The sequence below is a fragment of the Malania oleifera genome, chromosome 8 (assembly GCF_029873635.1).
Source record: "Malania oleifera isolate guangnan ecotype guangnan chromosome 8, ASM2987363v1, whole genome shotgun sequence".
In the NCBI taxonomy this organism is placed as follows: Eukaryota; Viridiplantae; Streptophyta; class Magnoliopsida; order Santalales; family Ximeniaceae; genus Malania; species Malania oleifera.
Genome location: NC_080424.1, coordinates 31,597,643 through 31,616,835, shown reverse-complemented (window position 1 = coordinate 31,616,835; position 19,193 = coordinate 31,597,643). Strand labels below are relative to the sequence as shown.

General features: G+C 36.6%; 1 protein-coding gene across 1 annotated transcript in view; it reads left to right on the top strand.

Annotated features, from left to right (window-relative positions):
* The first annotated feature begins 473 nt into the window (after positions 1–473).
* The window catches only part of LOC131161896 (ABSCISIC ACID-INSENSITIVE 5-like protein 3), a 41,554-nt gene continuing 22,834 nt past the window's right edge, over positions 474–19,193 (top strand). Inside the window, exon 1 of the mRNA XM_058117915.1 lies at positions 474–1,588. Within this exon, the coding sequence (XP_057973898.1) occupies positions 884–1,588 (705 nt within the window). The 5' untranslated portion in view covers positions 474–883. The remainder of the gene's footprint in view (positions 1,589–19,193) is intronic.

Sequence of the window (19,193 nt, the reverse complement as noted above, 5' to 3'; positions counted from 1 at the left end):
ATCTAGTTCCTCCCGCGATAGTCACCATCCCTACCACTGAGCATGATTAGAGTTCTTGAGTGATTTTTCACCATCCCTAGCATGACTCCATCTCTCACGCTCACCTTTCCGAGGTGAATTCACGAAGAAACAGTAGGGAAGCCTAGCCATTTGACCATTTCTCCCTCATCTCCATTCCCCATTCCTTCCCCTAAAGAAACTATCCTTTCGCTCCCAAATAGGGGTGGCAAAACGGGTCACCCACCCGAACCCGCATTACCCATTTAATAAATGACTTAGGTGTGGGTTGACCTGTTTATAAATTGTTAAACTTGTATTAAAGCCAAATCCGATTTAAATATGTGAGTCACGGGTCACCCGTCAGGTTTTGATCCGTTTTGTTACTCTTACTCCACTCGCTGAGCCAATTAGCCACCCGTACGTTATGGTCTTCAATTTCATATCTAAATCCCGCACCCATTTTGCATGGTCTTGAATTTCATATCTAAATCCCATAATAATAGGATGAAAATCCGGTATTACTGTTGACATGAGAACTCTCTCTCTCTTTCTCGTGGGATCATCTTCTTCAACGAATCCGCAAGGGTTGGTCATGCCTAACTGGTTTTTCGATCTTTCTGGCGGCTCCAATTGCGCTTCCCTTATTTTTAATTTCCATTTTAAACTTCTCCATTCTCATAATTATTGTAAACTCCCGAATGTGTATAACTATTGCAGTTGCAGTGGAGTAGTTCATTGCTGTTATTATTCATTTCTTGCTATTCACCAATTTCAAATCCCTCGTTATCATGATTTCCCAGCGATTAATGCTCTGTTTTTGTTCCTGAACAACTCGTTGTTCTTATATACTCAAATTGAACTACTCACATTTTCTGTTCGATGAATGGCTTCTGAAAGCATGGTGTCGCCGGACAGAGTTCAGAGGCAACATTTTCCGCCTCTGGCTGGTGAAGCGTCTGTGTACAATGTAGCTTTCAATGAGGCTCAGATCCAAATGGGAAAACCTCTGAACACCACGAATTTGGATGAGCTGCTGAAAAATGGGAATCTGAGTAAGAAAACCATTGATGAGGTTTGGAAGGAAATTGTTCAGCACGATCACCTTGTCAATGCGGCTAGTAACCAGCCCGTTCACCGGCAATTGACCTTTGGAGAAACTACTCTCGAGGATTTTCTTGTTCGTGCTGGTGTATTTAATGCACAGAATCAAGATGGGTTGCTGAATCCCCAGCCCTTAACCGCGACTGATCCGATGGCTCTGGTCTCGCAACGGGCTGATTGGTTGCAGTTTCAGATGGCGGCTGCTCAGCAGCAGCAGATGGTGGTGTTGGATTCTAATTTTCATGTTTCTGGATCAGTTTTTGACGACCCAGTGGCTATTGTTGGCAACCCGGAGGATCAGATGGCATTGTCAGTGCCAGTGCCAATGCCAATGCCGGTGGTGGCAGCATCATCTTCGGACTCACGGGTAACGCTTGAAGGGAAGCGCAAGCTTTCTGATGAAATGATGGAGAAGACAATTGAGAGGAGGCAGAAGAGAATGATCAAGAACCGTGAATCAGCGGCAAGGTCAAGGGCAAGGAAGCAGGTTAGTGTTTGAACCTAATTGCTATTGGGAAGTGTTTCCCACCATAAGCCCGATAAATCACAAAGAAACCAGTAAACAATAGAAGTATAAAATTAAACTACATAAAACTATGAACATCGATATTTACACTGAACACACTCCCCAAGAAAGAAAAACTCTAGAGCAACAATCCTGAATCCCCTAATGAATGAAAATGCAGAGTTCAACAAGTCTACAACAACTAAATCTCAAGATCACAAGAACAATCTCTCTTTACAAGTGATACTCAAAGTAGCTTTCAACTTACAAATTGATGAATCAACTTCCACAGCAAGAAATCGTAACTTTGATGAAGCATCAAAATCTTTGTAGATTAGAAGAATGGAGAAGTACAAAAACCTTTGTGCCTTAAACACCAACCCGAGAAAGCTTTTGTGTTGAAAAACCTATATTGTGTGAAGAAGAATGCACCTCTCCCAATCTTTATTTAACTTACCTTTTAGACTTAATATGCCCATAGGTTCCTACTTAAAGCTTGCCTTGCAAGAAATACCCATATGTGACACCCTTTGATATGGTGTGGGCCACTTCTCACGGGGTTATCTCAAAAGCACCGAGCAATAAGCCCAATAATCTCCCCCCTCAAAACTTGTGAGTCTCATTGCTTAGTGAACCCTGTGTCCAAGCACCAAGGCTTCAAAAACTGATGCCTACCAAATCTCTCCAAAGTTCTTGTTGTTCTTGGTCATCATGCTTGATGAATTGTGATTCTTTGAAGTTTTTTGTTTCTCAAAGACATCACAAATCAATGGTAGTGAACATCTATATGCTTGGTTCTTGCATAAAAAGTTGCATAAGATAAATTGTAGTTTAAACGTCACAATGGATTAGATACTCCTTTTGTTCCAAACCTAGGTCTTGTAATAAATTCCTAGCCATAGCATTACATTGCTTTTGTCCTAGATTGTTGGGAGGTTGTTAAGGGCAATTAGCTGAAAGTTCTTATTGAATTTATTGGTAATGGTACTTAACGTAAAGCATCAACTCCTCCTTTATAGCCTTGGTGCCTAAAAAACTAGATCTATTAAGGTTGAGGATTTTAGACCTATTAGTATTGATTTTAATGTGTATAAGATTATCATTAAAGCTTTGGCTAATAGGTCAAATGCGGTGCTTGTTGATACCATTTCTAGCATCCAAAGTGTGTTTGTGGGGGGGAAGGGGGGGGGGGGGGGTGCAAATAATCGATGCTATTCTAGTGGCCGATGAGGTGGTGGAGGATATTCATAGGAATAAGAAGAGGGTGTTCGTATTTAAATTAGATTTTGAGATAGCCTACAATAGAATGAGTTGGAGCTTCTTGGATCAAGTCTTTGCAAGAAAGGGTTTTGGTGAGCATTGACGTTGTTGGATTAGGGGTTGCTTTTCTAATGTGTGGTTCTCGACGATTTGTGAATAGTGAACCCAGATCTTGGTTTAGTGCTTTGAAGGGCATTAGACAAGGAGACCCATTACCCCCCATTTTATTCGTCCTTGTAGCTGATGTGTTGAGTAGGACGGTGGATAGGATTGTGCAAAGGGGGTTGGTTAGAGTTTTAGAAGTAGGGAGAGAGGGAGTGGTGGTATCTTATCTCCAGTTTGCTAATGGTAACATTTTTTTTCCTGATGATCATAGCCTTTCTTTTAGGAGGATTTTGAGTATTCTTCAAAATTTTGAGATTTCTAGTCTTAAAATTAATATGATGTAGAGTGGGTGGAAGGAGGCTCTTTTCTCTTTTGAGGGAAGAAGAACCTTGATTCAAGCTTATCTTTCTAGCATCCTATTATATTTCTTGTCTGTTTTTAAGATTCTTATGGGGATTGCTAGCAAGTTTGAGAGAATTATGAGATACTTTTTGTAGTCTGGTGTGAGACCACTTAGTATGCTGGGAAGAGGTCTCTAGGTTTAGGAGGAGGGAGGACTGGGTCTAGGTAAGTTGGTGTCTAAAAGCACTGCTCTTTTATCTAAAATGCTATTGTGCTTTCCTCTAGAAGAATCATCTCTTTGGCAGTAATAAGAAGCAAGTTTGGTTGGATGAGAATGGGTGGGATGCCAAAGTTAATTTGATCTGTTCTTTGGGGAGTTTGTGGAGGTCCATTTCTTAAATTTATCCTTCTTTCATCCATCACACTAAACTTGAGGTAGGGGAGGGGTTCTCGTATTTGTTTTTGGAAAGTCCTTTGGCTAGGAAATGCATCCTTCTCCACTTCTTTTTCTCGTCTCTTTTGTTTGAGTTTTGAACACATTAGAGCCATTATCTTTCTTTATTAGGGATCAAAGTAGCCCTTTGGTTTCCTAGAATCTCCATTTTAGGAGATGATGGAGATCATGGAGTTGTCTTCTTTGTTATCTTTATTGAATGGGAGTAACCTTTTTTTGGGGAGGGATGTTCAATCTTGGTCTTTGGATTAGTCGGAGTGTATCCTTGCAAATCTTTTTTTGAATTCTTGATTACTTCTAATTCTTCTTTTCCATTCTATCATATTATTTGGAAGGCTAAGGCTCCCCTAAAAATTAAGGCTTTCACTTGGTTGGTTGTGCTTAATAAAATAATACCAAGAAATTACTGCAAATCAAGAGACCTTTGAAGGCTCCCTCTCTCGGTATATATGTGCTTTGTTACAAGAACCTCGAGATAACTTCTCATCTTCTTTTGCACTATGAATTTTCTTGGAGGATTTGCAATAAGCTTGTTGGCATTACGAGAGAGAGCTGGGTATGACCTTCGTTGGAAGAATTTGTGGCCATTTCTTTCGCGGGCTTTGGAAGAAGGAAGGTTACTGCAGCTTTATGGAAGTGTGGCATACTTTCAGTTTTATGGGGGATATGGCTGCAGCATAATGCACATATATTCTTTGAGAAGAAATTAAATTGGGTGTCGTTTGGGATAAAATCCATTATTTGGCCTCACCATGGTGCATTGGTTTCGGATTGTTTAGAGGGATTAGTTTCCAGGTGTTAGGATTGATAAGCATGACAATTGAAAAAATAAGTGAATAATAAAAGAGAAATGCAGGAAAATATGCACAAGATATGCAAGATTTACGTGGTTATGCTTATAGCCTAATTCATGGGCAAACATGGCAAGAGAACTTCACTACTACAAAAAGATAGGATACAAGAGCATCTAAGATGTTATCTTCTCTGATAATTTTCACAAAGACCCAAAAAGACACCTATAACCTATACATACATCCCTCGAAAAATAACTCCCTCTTAAATCAAAGGAATAAAATTAACTCTCCCTCAAATTAGGGATGCCAATTAATTCATAAATGAGTTGAACCTTTTATACCACGGATGAGGAGATTGCTTCAATCCATATAAAGATTTCTTTAATAAACAAACATGGTTTTCTTTTCCATCAATAATAAAACTTTTAGGCTGATGAATGAAAATCTTTTCCTTAAGTCTACTATGCAAAACAACTGTTTTAACATCTAGTTGTTTCAATTTCAAATCATGCATTGCAATGAGAGATAATAATACATGTATAGAGGTATGTTTAACAACAGGAGAGTGAACATCATTTAAATCTATTCCTGCAATTTGACTATAACCTTTAGCAACTGATCGTGCCTTATACCTTGCATCCTCAACTCCTAGAATACCTTCTTTTTTTCTTGAAGACCCATTCGCAACCTACAATCTTCTTTCCTTTGAGAGGCTTTGCTAATTCCCAAGTTGATTCTTGTGTAAAGATTCAATCTCCTTTTGTATAGCACTATAGTCACTAACCCCTTAGAGGAATCAACACCAGAAATTGCTTTTGAATATGTAATAGGTTCTCCCACTTCATTGGTTTCTTTTGCAACAGCCAAAGCATAGCTAATAGGATTAGAATGACAAAACTGTACAACATTTCTATACCTTGACGATAATTTGATCTCTCTTCTGGGCCTATGCTTGGCATTGCTATATGATTCTACTTATGGCATCTCTTGTACTTCATTAGTGTTCTCAATTGAGCCAGTTTGACTAGGAGTAGTCTCCTACAAAGGGGTAGTGCCATCTTCTATCTTCACTTTGTGGATGTTATTCTTGACTTAGTTAATTTCTTGTTTCTACAATGGTATCTTTCTCCTTTTTTGGGTTAAACATTATGGACTCATGAAAAATAACATCGTTGTTGATAGTAAACTTGGGTGACATGGAATTCAGACACCAAAGACTATAACTCTTCACCTAGTTGCAGAGCCAAGAAAAATACATTTCTTGACTCTTGGCTCTAATTTCCCTTTGTTAACATGCACATAGGCAGGCTCCCAAAAATTTTTAGATTATAATAATCAATAGATTTACCAAACCATACCTCTTTTGGGGTAATGGACTCTAAAGTTGAGGCTAAAGAACAATTTATTAAATAACAAGCAGTAGAAATAGCCTCTGCCCAAAATCTCTCAATAAATCAATATTTGAGAGTGAAGGGTTTTTTAGAAGAAGAATAACCATTCTTAATGAATTTCAAGAGACACGATTACAAGATAAATAGTAGAAGAAGGCCACAAAATCAGCAAATCAAATCAGAAAATCCCTAGGCTAGAAAACAGGAAACTAAAACTACTAGAAACTGGAATAATAATTTCATATTTAAAAAAAATAGAATTTTCTAATTTATTCCCTTGAAATCCGACACCCCCCCTCAAGTTGGAGCGTAGATTTCTATCATGCCCAACTTGCTTACAAAGAGCTCAAAACTAGGTCTGAAAAATCCTTTGGTGAAGATATCAGCTATTTGTTGAGTAGTATGAACAAAAGGCATGCGAACAACTCCACTATCAATCTTCCCTTTTATGAAGTGTCTATCAATCTCTACATGCTTCGTGCAGTCATGTTGTACTGGATTTTGAGCAATACTTATGGCAGCTTTGTTGTCACAATACAACTTCATTGGCATGTTCACCGGCATCCACAACTCTTCAAGAATTCTCTTCAACCATAGCATCTCACAAACTCCATAGCCCTATATTCTACCTCAGCACTGCTCCTTGCAACCACATTTTGTTTCTTGCTTCGCCATGTGACTGTATTTCCCCAGACATAAGTATAGTATCCTGACGTGGATCTCCTGTCAATAACTGAGCCTGCCCAATCTGCATCAGTGTATGCCTCTATGTTCTGCTGTGTGGTCTTCTGGAAGAGTAAACCCTTGCATGGTGTACTTTTCAAGTATCTGAGAATCTGATAAACTGCTTCAAGATGTTTTTCGTAGGGTGAATGCATAAACTGGTTTACCAAACTCATAGCAAAAGCAATATCGGGCCGTGTATGTGATAAGTCTTTCCCACCAACTTTTGATACCGAGTTGTATTCATTGGATTGCCTTCCTTGTCATCTCCAAATTTTTGATTGGGATCTATTGGAGTGTCTTTTGGCCTACAACCATTCATCCCAGTCTCCTTAAGGAGGTAAATGACATACTTCTGTTATGAGACAACAATCCCTTTCTTCGACTGAGCAACCTCCATTCCAAGGAAATACCTTAGAGATCCTAAGTCCTTGTTCTCAAATGTTGATGAGAGGGAAGTCTTCAATCGGTTCATCTCAAGTTCGTAATCTCCAGTAAGAACTATATCGTCTACATACACAATCAGTATCGCTATCTTCCCATCCTGTGAATGTCTTATAAACATCGTATGATCACCTTGCCCTTGAGTATACCCTTGACTTTTAACAAACTGAGTGAATTTCTAAAACCAGGCTCTTGGTGACTGTTTTAACCCATATAAGGATTTCTTCAGCTTACACACCTTTGTGCCAAACTTTTCACCAAATCCTAGAGGTGCATCCATGTACACTTCTTCCTCCAGGTCTCCATTAAGAAATGCATTTTTTACGTCCAACTGTTGCAAAGGCTAGTCACGATTAGCTGCAAGTGACAAAAGAACTCTGATAGAGTTTAGCTTTGTGACTGGGGCGAATGTCTCCAAGTAATCAATGCCATAGGTTTGAGTGAATCCCTTGGCGACCAATCAAGCTTTATACCGTTCTAGAGAACCATTAGATTTATACTTGACTGTAAACACCCATTTGCACCCTACAGTTGTCTTACCTCTTGGTAGATCAACTAACTCCCATGTGCCATTTTTTTCAAGAGCTTTCATCTCCTTGAAGACAGCCTCCTTCCACTCAGGAATTTTCAGAGCATCCTGCACAGTATTAGGAATCTCTATACAAGACAATTGTGATGTAAAAGCACAAAAAAAGGTGAGAGATTTTCATATGACACATAATTGGACAATGGATGTTGGGTGCAATACCTCACACCCGTTCGGACAGCAATGGGAAGTTCAAAATCATCGAACTCAGGATTGGAACCACCCTTCGGACAACAATGGGAAGTTCAAAATCATCAAACTCAGGATTGGAACTAGACTCGGGTTCAGAACTAGAAGACTCAAAACTCGAAGATGAAATGGAATGAACATGTGGTAAAGGCTCGGTGAGGACATTACCTGGAGGGTTTATGGATTTTGGACAGTGTGAAGGATTGAAAAACCCTTTCTTTCAAGTTGTCCTCTGTTGTGAGTAGACAATGTCAAATAGTATCAATGATGTGGTGTTTTTTTTTTTTTCTGTTTCTCCTTTGTTAGTCATTATAGGATCATGAACACCGTGAGATGGCGCTGTAGGAAGACCTGCCTTTTCAGTATCTAAAAAACTCGACTCACTTTCTCCTAGTATAATAAAGCTTGGGTTTTCAGGTTGAATAATCAAAGTTGGAGAAGGATCAGTTTGCGAGTCTTCAGTTTGGAAAAAATCATGAAGCACAGCTGAATCTTTGTTTTGGTTCCTGCCCTGAAGATTAGGCGTAAAATAGGGATGTAATTCAAAGAATGTAACATCCATGGTAACAAACATTTTTTCGGAAATGGGTTCAAAACATTTATACCCCTTTTGAGTGGGAGCTTAACCAACAAACACACATTTTGCGGCTCGGGGTTCAAGTTTTCCTCGATTATGACTATGAATAAGAACAAAAGTGGTACAACCAAATATCTTTAGTGGCAAAGAAGAAGATAGGCGATTTGTTGGATAAAACTTATGAAAAACATCAAAAGCTGTTTCAAAGCTTAAAACTTTATTAGGCGTTCTATTTATGAGATATGTAGCAGTAAGAACGACTTCACCCCTAAGATATTTAGGTACTTGATTGGTAAAAAGCAATGCCCAAGCTACTTCCAACAAGTGTTTGTTTTTTCTTTCAGCCAAACCATTTTGTTGCGGAGTGTCAACACAAGAGCTGTGATGAACAATTCCTTTTTCAAAAAAAAATTGGCCCAAAATGTTTTGAAATATTCTCAACCATTATCACTCCGCAATATTTGAATATTTTTTTGAAATTGTGTTTGTACCATGGTGTAAAAATTTTTGAAAATTGTTTCCACTTTAGATTTTTCTTTTATCAAATAAACCCAACTTAATCTCGTGTGATCATCAATAAAGGTCACAAACCATTTTTTTCCAGAATTCGTAGGTGTTCTACATGGCCCGCAGATATCACTATGAATCACAGTAAATGGTGTAGTTGGTTTGTAGGGTTGGGTGGAAATGGATGCATGATTATGTTTAGCAAACTGACAAACTTCACATTGAAAAGAAGATGGACTTTTATTTCGAAATAAATTTGGAAAAAAGTTTTGGAATATTGAAAACTAGGATGGCCTAACCTATAATGCCATAACATGATATCATTATCTTTGAAAACAGGGACAAAATTTAAGCAAGTGCTTTGACATTGTCTACTCGAGCTAGGTCCATTGTCAAAATAATAAAGTCCATCTTTTTCCTTAGCATTGCCAATCATCCTCCCCGTGGTCAATTCCTGATACTCACAATAACAAGAGTAGAAATTAGCTTGACGTTGATGTTCAAAGGTAATTTTACTAATGGACAACAAATTGCAAGACAGATTTGGAATGTGGAGCACATCATGGAGAGTTAACAACGAAGTGAGTTTGATAGTTCCTATCCTGGAAATTACCGAGAGTGAACCATTGGCAATTTTGATCTTTTTACTCCCTGCACACGGACTATAGGATGAGAATAATTTGGATCAACCAGTCATATGATCAGTTGCGCCAGAATCAATTATCCAAGAATGAACAGAATTAGAAATAACACCTAAAACGTAGTAGCAAGAGAGTTACCCTTCTGTACAGAAGAACAAGACAGAGTTAAGGACAGTTTTGGATATTTAAACAATTTGTACAAGTGCTCTAATTGCTCCTTGGTAAAAGGGACTGTATCTGAGTTGGGAGAAGGCTCTTGAGTCTCTTCAGCGGTGGCTTGGTAGGCGTGACTGTCATGTTTGGATTTTGGCTTCCAATTTGCCTTTTTACCATGAAGCTTCAACACATCTCCTTCGTATGCCACGGTTTTTTGCAATGCTTGCACCATGGTTTCTTACGCCTATTGAGTTTTGTAACCGTAAAATAAAGGGCTGAATTTTGGGAATAGTAATAAGAAAATACACACTTGGGAGGATTGGGCGGAATGATTTTGGAAGTACTAGAAGAGCCAGTAAGATTTCTTTGGGCACCGGTCATCGAAGACTTATACGACATCATGAGAAGAAAGGAGCACGAGGCTTTGATGCCATGAAGGATTTTTTAGAAGAAGAATAACCATTCTTATTGAATTTCAAGAGACACGATTACAAGATAAAGGGTAGAGGAAGGCCTCCAAATTAGGAAGACCACAAAATCAGCAAATCAAATCACCACAAAATCAGCTAATCAAACCACCACAATATTAGCAAATCATATAAGAGGATATCTAGGCTAGAAAACGGGAAATTGAAACTACCAGAAACTGAAATAGTAATTTCAGATTTAAAAAAATAGAACTTCCTAATTTATTCCCTAGAAATCCGAAAGAGAGCATACAATGAGTTCTCTCCAAGAGGGTTTTGTTCATGTGCTTAGCCACCCCATTTTGTTATGGTGTGTGTTTGACTGTTTTGATTTTGCAAAAATCTTCAAATTCGAGTGAGCAAAATTCCAATTCATTATTAGTTCTAAGCTGCTTTACCTTCTTTTTAGTTTGTTTCTTGATCATTGCTTTCCACTACTTGAAATATCTGAACACTTCGTTCTTATGCTTCAAGAAGAACACCTAGGTCTTTTTTGAGTGGTTATCAATGAAGGTAAGCATGTATCGAGCTCCACCTTTAGAAGGAACACAAGAGGGCCTCTAGAGGTCTGAATATATATAGTCCAGATTACCTTTGGTTTTGTGGATGCTAGTGTTGAAACTGACTTTTCTTTTCCAAATACACAATGTTCACAAAATTCCATCTTACCTGGAACTATAACACCTTGCAAGGCATAGAAATTAGGAGGTAATTTCTTTGATTTTTAGAATAGCAAGCACATCTTTGCTGACCTTCATAACTCCAACTTTAGCAGAGTACTTGTACCTTTGGAACCAAGGACTCTAAGAGAAACATGATTCTTCTTCAAATCTGGAACATGCTGAACTTAGGTGAGAGTTCTCACAACTCCGTCATGCATTTTGATGCATTGTTGCCCATCAGTAAATCCCACTAGAGATTGACTCATACGAGGAAAACCAGTCTCTATTGGGACACTTTATGAAACGAACATGCTGAATCCATCACCTAATGATTTTTAAAGCATGCATCACTAGTAGTGGAAAGAACAAATTCAGCACCTTTAGATTCATTATTGGCGATGTTTGCTTTAGCCTCTTTCTTATTCTTTCTTTCATTTTAGCCTTGTTTGTTATCTTTGTTTTTTTTCTTCAACTTGTGACACCTTGGTGTGCCCTTTCGTCTTGCAGTAATTGCAAAATTTATTTGCACGTCTTGATATTAATTTGAATTTCTTTCCATGGTGCGTCACTTGGCTACCAAAGCATCTCCCTATCTTTCACTATTATTTCCTGTAATATGCCTTTGAAGCAATTTTTTAGAGAATGATGAAGCTTTAATATCCTCTAAAGAAATAGTATCTCTATCAAATAAGAAGGTTTCTCTAAAATGCTTTTAAGAAAGGCGTAAGGAATATAACAATAAAAGGGCTTGATCTCAATCTTCTTCAATTTTGACATCAATTGAATTCAAATCTATATTAATGGAATTGGATTCATCTAAGTGGGTTTTCATGGATATACCTTCTACCATCTGCAGCATATAAAAGTGGTGCTTCAAATACAATTTATTGGTGAGGGACTTTTCTCATGTTCAACGACTCCAATTTAAACTGTAAACTGGCAGCGACTTTTTCTGAGAGGGACTTATCTTAGGAAAGGCATAACGGATTGCTGTCAAAGCTTTTCATCCATCTCATCCTTCTAATCATTTGTCAAAGTACTCAGCATTTTCTCTTTTCCCAACAATGCTTTCATGAAACCCTTTTGGGTCAAGACAACACATATTTTTACTTGCCAAAGATTAAAACTATTGGAACCATCAAATTTCTCAATATCATACAATGTTGAAGCCATTGGGAACCTGGATTTGATACCACTTGTTAGGATCGATAAGTATGACAATTGAGAAAATAAGTGAGCAATAAACAAAAAATACAAGAAAATATTCACAAGATACACAAGATTTACGCCGTTCGACTTATAGTCTACATCCACGGGCAAAGATGGCAAGAGAATTTTTGGGAAGAGATAGAATACAAGAGCTTCTAAGATGTTATGCTCTTGGACTCACCTGACAAAGACCCAGAAAGGCACCCAGATATACAACAACAACAAAACCAAGCCTTAGTCCCTCTAGGTGGGGTCGGCTATATGAATCTTTTTCCGCCAATTTATGCGATCATGTACCATTTCTTTTGATAGATTCAAGGATATTAAATCCTTACTCACTATCTACTCCCAAGTTATTTTAGGTCTACCCTTACCCCTTCTACTGCTCCCATAGTAACTAACTCACTCTTCCTCACTGGTGCACTATGTGGCCTACATTGCAAGTGTCCATACCGTCTGAGTCGTCCCTCCCTTATCTCATTTTCTACAGGAGTTACACCTAACTCACCGTGAATATGTTCATTCCTTAATTTATATTTCAATGTTATACCACTCATCCATCTGAGCATTCTCATCTCGGCAACTTTTACTTTTTGGATATTATGTTTCTTGGTCGCCTAACATTCCGATCCATATAGCATAGTTGGTCTTATAGCTGTCCTATAAAGCTTCCCTTTCAATTTTATGCAATCACAGAGCACACTTGAAGCACTTCTCCATTTTACCCAACCCGCTTTAACTCTATGCATCACATCATCTTCAATTTCTCCTTTAGCTTGCATAATAGATCCAAGGTATCGAAATCTATAAGTGCTATTTATTTCTTCATCATCAAGTTTAACTTTGTCTCCAATATTCCTCCTATCATTACTAAAATTATATTTCATATATTCTGTCTTATTTCTACTTATCCAAAAGCCTCTAGATTCCAAAGCTTCTCTCCATAAATCTAACTCAGCTTCTACTCTGTCCCTAGTTTCATCAATTAATACAATATCATCTACAAACACCATACACCATGGAACCTCCTTTTGAATACTCTTAGTCAATTGGTCCATCATTAAAGCGAAAAGATAAGGACCTAAAAGCAGATCCTTGATGTACATCTATGGTGATTGGAAATTCTCTAGTTTCTCCATCTATAGTCCTTACACTAGTCATTACTCCATCGTACATATCCTTAATGACATCGGTATACCTACTACATACACCTTTTTTTCTAAAACCCACCATAGAACTTCCCTAGGAATCCTATCATATGCTTTCTCAAGGTCAATAAATATCATATGCAAGTCCCTCTTCTTTTCCCTAAACTTTTCCATTAATCTTCTTAAAATATAAATAGTTTCTATGGTAGATCTCCCAAGCATAAAACCAAATTAATTTTCTGAGACCTTCATTCCTAACCTTAATCTTTGTTCAACTACCATTTCCCATAGTTTCATTGTATGACTCATAAGTTTAATTCCACGATAGTTATTACAATTTTAAATATCTCCTTTATTTTTGTATATAGGTATTGAAGTGCTTTTCCTCCATTCATTTGACATTTTCTTAGTTTTTATAATTGTATTAAATAAATTAGTTAACCATATAATTCCGTTATCACCTAAGCATTTCCAAACTTCAATTGAGATATTATCTGGTCCCATAGCTTTCCCATTTTTCATCTTTTTTAGTCCAAACTTAACTTCGTTAACTCTAATTTTGCAAATAAATCTCATATTTTTAATCTTTTCCTCATTTGACAATTTTAAGTTTAAGCCTTCTATTTGGTTTTCATTAAACAACTTACTAAAGTAACTTCACCATCTTTCTTTAATGTCTTCCTCCTTAACCAAGACAATATCATACTCACTTTTTATACATTTTACATTTCCTAAGTCCTTACTCTTTCTTTCTCTAGCTTTAGCAAGTTTAAATATATCTCTTACCCCTTCTTTTGTTCCTAATCTATCATACAAACTATTAAATGATCTATATTTAGCTTCACTAACGACCTTTTTTGCATCTTTTCTTGCCTCCTTATACTTTTCAAAGTTATCCCCGTTTCTACATTTTTGCCACGTTTTATACCAAATTCTTTTTGTCTTTATGGTTTTTTGTACATCTTTATCCCACCACCAACTTTCTTTGCTATTTGAGAATCTTTCCTTGATTCACCTAAAATCTCTTTTGCTATCTTTTTAATAGAGCTAGCTAGTCTACTCCAAAGAGTATTTGTATCTATCCCATCCTCTATAGTCCAATCCCCATATTTGATCACTTTATCTTTAAATTTTATTATATTTTATCCTTTTAGGTTCCACCATCCAGTTCTCTTACACTAGTTTTTTCTTCCATTTTTTAATACATATATCTAACACTAAGACTCTAAGTTGTGTGGTTAGACTTTCATTCGGAATAACTTTACAATCCTTGCATGATAAACGATCTACCCTCCTAGTTAAAAAAAAATCTATTTGACTTCTATTTTGTCCACTTTTAAAGGCTATTAAGTGTTCTTCTCTGTTCTTAAAGCAAGTATTCATTATACTAAAATCATATGACATAGCAAAGTAAGATCATCTCCCCAGGCTCATTTTTGTCTTCATATCCATATCCTCTATGTATCCTTTCATAATTTTTATTATCCCTTCCAACGTGTCCATTCAGATCTCCTCCTATAAATATTTTCTCAGTCCCTGGTATGTCTTGTATAATACTATCCATATCTTCCCAAAATTGTCTCTTAAGATTTTCTGCTAAGCCAACTTGAGGAGCATAAGCACTAATGATGTATTGTGTAGCATATATATGTTAAACCAAGGCATGGGAAAACAAGTACTCCTTTATTGAATGGGATCTTGAATGAGAGATTTATTGTGAAGCAGTCATATGGGGCTGGCCTATGTATTCATATAGGGCTGGTTCATCATAGCACTAGGAGTTACAAAGAGATTGGAGGACCATGCTGGCTTGTAGATCTATTCTCTTTTTGTCATTTTTAGTTGTCTTTTTTCCTAGTTTCTTCTAGATCTTTTCGGGAGATGTCTCATTCTCCCTTGTGTTAATTCTTTTCCAATTAATGAAATTTTCTTGGTTTTATCCAAAAAGAAAAGAAAACCCTCACAGTAACTTCTAGATTTCAAATTCACTATAAAAACTCCCTACAACAATATAATGCGTTGATATATAGAAAATCTAGAATAAATAAAATTACAAATAAATCCCTGTACTAATTAAACAAAAAACCCCCTAAGGCACAAAAATGGAAATGATCCCATAGATAAACCTAATCTTAATTAATTACTTATAAATCTATTGGGCTAAGGATTGAGTTACTCCTTAATCCAATTCTTCTGAATCAACCTTCAACAAGGACCTACCCATGGTCTAGCTTCTTGTTCTACATCAAATCTCTGGCTGTTGGAAAAATTTGGCCTCAAATTTTGACATGTAAAATAAAAAACAGGACTTGAAAGTTGGTGCTATGTTCCTTTTGGAGCGCCAAAGAAAGGAAAGAGTTGAATTGAGAACCGGCATCAATAAGAACACATTAGGAATGATGAACTCAATAATAGGGATGCTTTGAATATTTTGGACATCTTCAAGCACATGCATTTCCTTGTTTGTAGTGTCTTTAAGTTATGTAACTTTAAAATGATCAATATTGCTAGATTTTCTTTTTCAAGCTTCAAAATAATCTTCTTACCATATAGTGAAATAACATATATATTCTCATGCCCTCGAGTCACACTCAAATCATCCACTCAAGAAGAATTGGGGAACACATTGCCAACATTCATGGGTATAATATCATAACAAACATGATCAAAATAGTCACCCATTTGGACACAAACTCAATACCTTTCACACACATGTAAATTACTGTTATGTGTGAGGTTTGGGATGAAGCTGCATACAAGTGACATGATTTCTGGAAATGACATTCACAAGGTGTTTTCTAAGAATGGCAATTTTGCAAATATTTTCTCCACACATAAGCAAATGACATGACTTCCCTTCTTCCAATAATTTGTCACCATGTTGGAATTTCTTTTTTCTTTGCAGCTATATTTTATTTTGACTTCCTTTGTTTTTTCATTTTTTGAATGATCTAAGAGTAGAGAAGAGCTCTTATAAAGAAATGGATGAAGGTTTCAGAGAAAGTGAATAAAATTTTTTGAAATATTATTGAAATTTCAAAATATTTTGTTAGAAAGGTAACAAAAGTGAAATTGGAACCTAGATATTAGGCAGGCAATTCGAATTAAGGGTTGTGTATAATATGGTGTAATATGCTGATATGGCAGGCTTGATCACATTTTTTATGATGTGGCTGATGACATGGCAAGAGTGAGTTGATATGGTTGTATTTAATGGAGAAATTATTAGGTTAGATCAACTAACCACACCATGTTTTAGACAACCAATCATATCCGTGAATCTTGATTGATTTTGAATTAAAAATTATCATTTATGCCGAACTTTTTAAAATCAATCAAAATCATTCAAAATCCACACATATGATTGGTTGTTTAAAACATGATGTGTTTGGGAGGCCTAATCTAATAATTTCTTGATTTAATGAGGTTGAACTTGGCATGCTCAATGAAAGAATGAGTTGTTTGATGCAAAGGCTGTTTTTTGTTTAATTGTGCTTGCAAATAGAAAAAAAAAAGGATTGGGTTATTTAAATGAAGAAGTGGTTGATAAGACGATACAAATGGATAAATATGGAAAGGGGTTTGCAACCTCCATAAATTAAAGCTTAGAAATTTTCATGTTGGAGATCTCTTGTTCAAATTGTGATAAGGATATGAAGGGATGGGGAATAAAAAATGAGTTACATCTTATTGTGTAGTCTAGAAGATTGATTGTCAGCTTTCAATTAATAAAAAAAAGGGAAAATCTCTGGTTTGCAGCTCTACTCATAGAAGTTGATGCGCAAGGCACTTGGCGCTTTCTTAGATTCCATTACTATTTGATGGTGCTAGTTGTCTCGTGAAAATTGGAGTGGTTACTGTGAGACAATTTTTTTTTTTATGAATTCTGCACTGACTGTGGAGACAAAAGGGAATGACAAATGATATTTAAGAGAGGGATTAGGAAGAAAGGTTTGTGGGAAGGGAAGAAGGGAGACTGTGTTGATGTTTGAGTGGAGGAAGGTTGCAGTTGGTTCAAAGGAAAGAACCCAAGGACAAGAAAGATAGAATGAGGCCAGAGCATTGGATACGGAGGACTGCAATGGAAGAAGAGTTGGTGGAATGATGTTGCTCTTATACCAAATGATGTAGCATCGAAGAGAAAAGAAAGGAGATAGAGAACACGGAGGATAAGAATATAGAGTGATGTTATAGCACGAATCAATGATCATTGCAGCCCATGTCGCGCAAGATGCGAGGATACGGGTGGATCCATACTGTGTTCCCATCTCTGCTTTTGCCACATAGGCTCATGAAATCATGGTGCCCGTGATGTCAAGGACCCTTGACACTAAGGGTCAATTCAGATTGAGGATTTTTTTTTTTGGGGTAGAGAAAAGAAAGAAAGGAAGGAAATTCATTTTCCTATGTATTTTCTCTTATATCAAATACTAAAAATGAAAATTTGTTCTAATACGAATAATATGAAAAATTAAATGCTAATGATGTGCAAAATCAAATTTTTTTTCATTGATTTGGTATGTTTTTATTTTCTTTCTCACTATCCTTGATAATCAAGCATGAAAAAGTGAATTTCTTCATATTTTCTTTTCCTTATTGGTTTCCAATTTCCTAATGGGGCCTAAGGGTTTCCTAAGAATATGATAGGGAAAACTCACGTTAGCTTCCATATTGCAAATTACTAAAAAAATCCTTACAACAATACAACCTACGAAATTAAAAATAAATAAAATAAATAAAAAAATGACTAAATAAATCTCCTCAATGAGTAAATAAAATACCCAATAGACATATTGACAACAAGCCTCCACGTAAACATAATCTTAATTAATTATTCTTGAATGTATTGAGAACCCACTAATTTCTTAATCCAGGTCTTCTAAATTAGCCTCCAAGAACAATCTACACATGGTCCAACTTGCTCTACATCCATCATTCTCCACTTGGTGATAAACATTATCATCTACTATTGTTGAATGAAACCAGTGCATTATTGATTGTTGAGCTTCCACTTCTCATTGGACACATATTTAGACTTGGTATCATCACCCTCTTTGGGATTTCATCCTTTCAATAAAGCAAGTCTAACGTCTTGCTTTTCCATGTTCTCAAATTCATACAATTGACGCTCAACATCCTAATTGTATTCGTCTCTATAGCTCACTTGAAAATTTTATCAAATAACTAGTCAGCACCAAATGTTGCTTTGATACCACTTGTTGGAAAGTGTTTCCTTGCCCATCCAAGCAAGTTATGGATAATAATCATGAGCCCAATAAATAATTAAAAAAAAATAAAACAATAGAAATAGCAAAATAAAATAAATATGAAACTTAGGACATCAACATTTACGTAGAAATCCCTTCTAAGAGGAGAGACTATGTAGTGCTAACATGTGAATAAACTAAACTAATCAGTGTAAATGGAGAGTACATGACAACAAAACTTCAAGAAAACACACTACAAGAAATATTCAAAGTAGTATTTTACAAAATTGATGAACTTGGGGTTTGGTGCAGTAGTTCAAGTCTTGTCCCCCTTTGGAGAGGTCCATGGTTCAAACCCTCTTTTTGAGACTTCCTCCCAATTTTAAAAGGGGGCGGGGGGTTGGGGGTATCTTATGTGGTATGCCACAACAAGTCCATTCTTCCAAAAAGAAACTGATTACCCACTTTCATGGAGAGCAATCTCAATGTTGGAAGAACTAAACACCCTTGTAGAGAATAATGGAGTAGAACAACCCATGTGCCTTAATCATTGACCCAAGAAATCCTTTTGTTGAAAAATCCTCCTTGTGTGGAAGATGATACCTCTTCCTCTCTCTCTCTCTCTCTCTCTCTCTCTCTCTCTCTTAGTTTGCCTCATGTTCTTAAATAAATGTATAGGCTCCCATCTAAGACATACTTTGTAAGAAAAAAGGTCAAGCCAAACA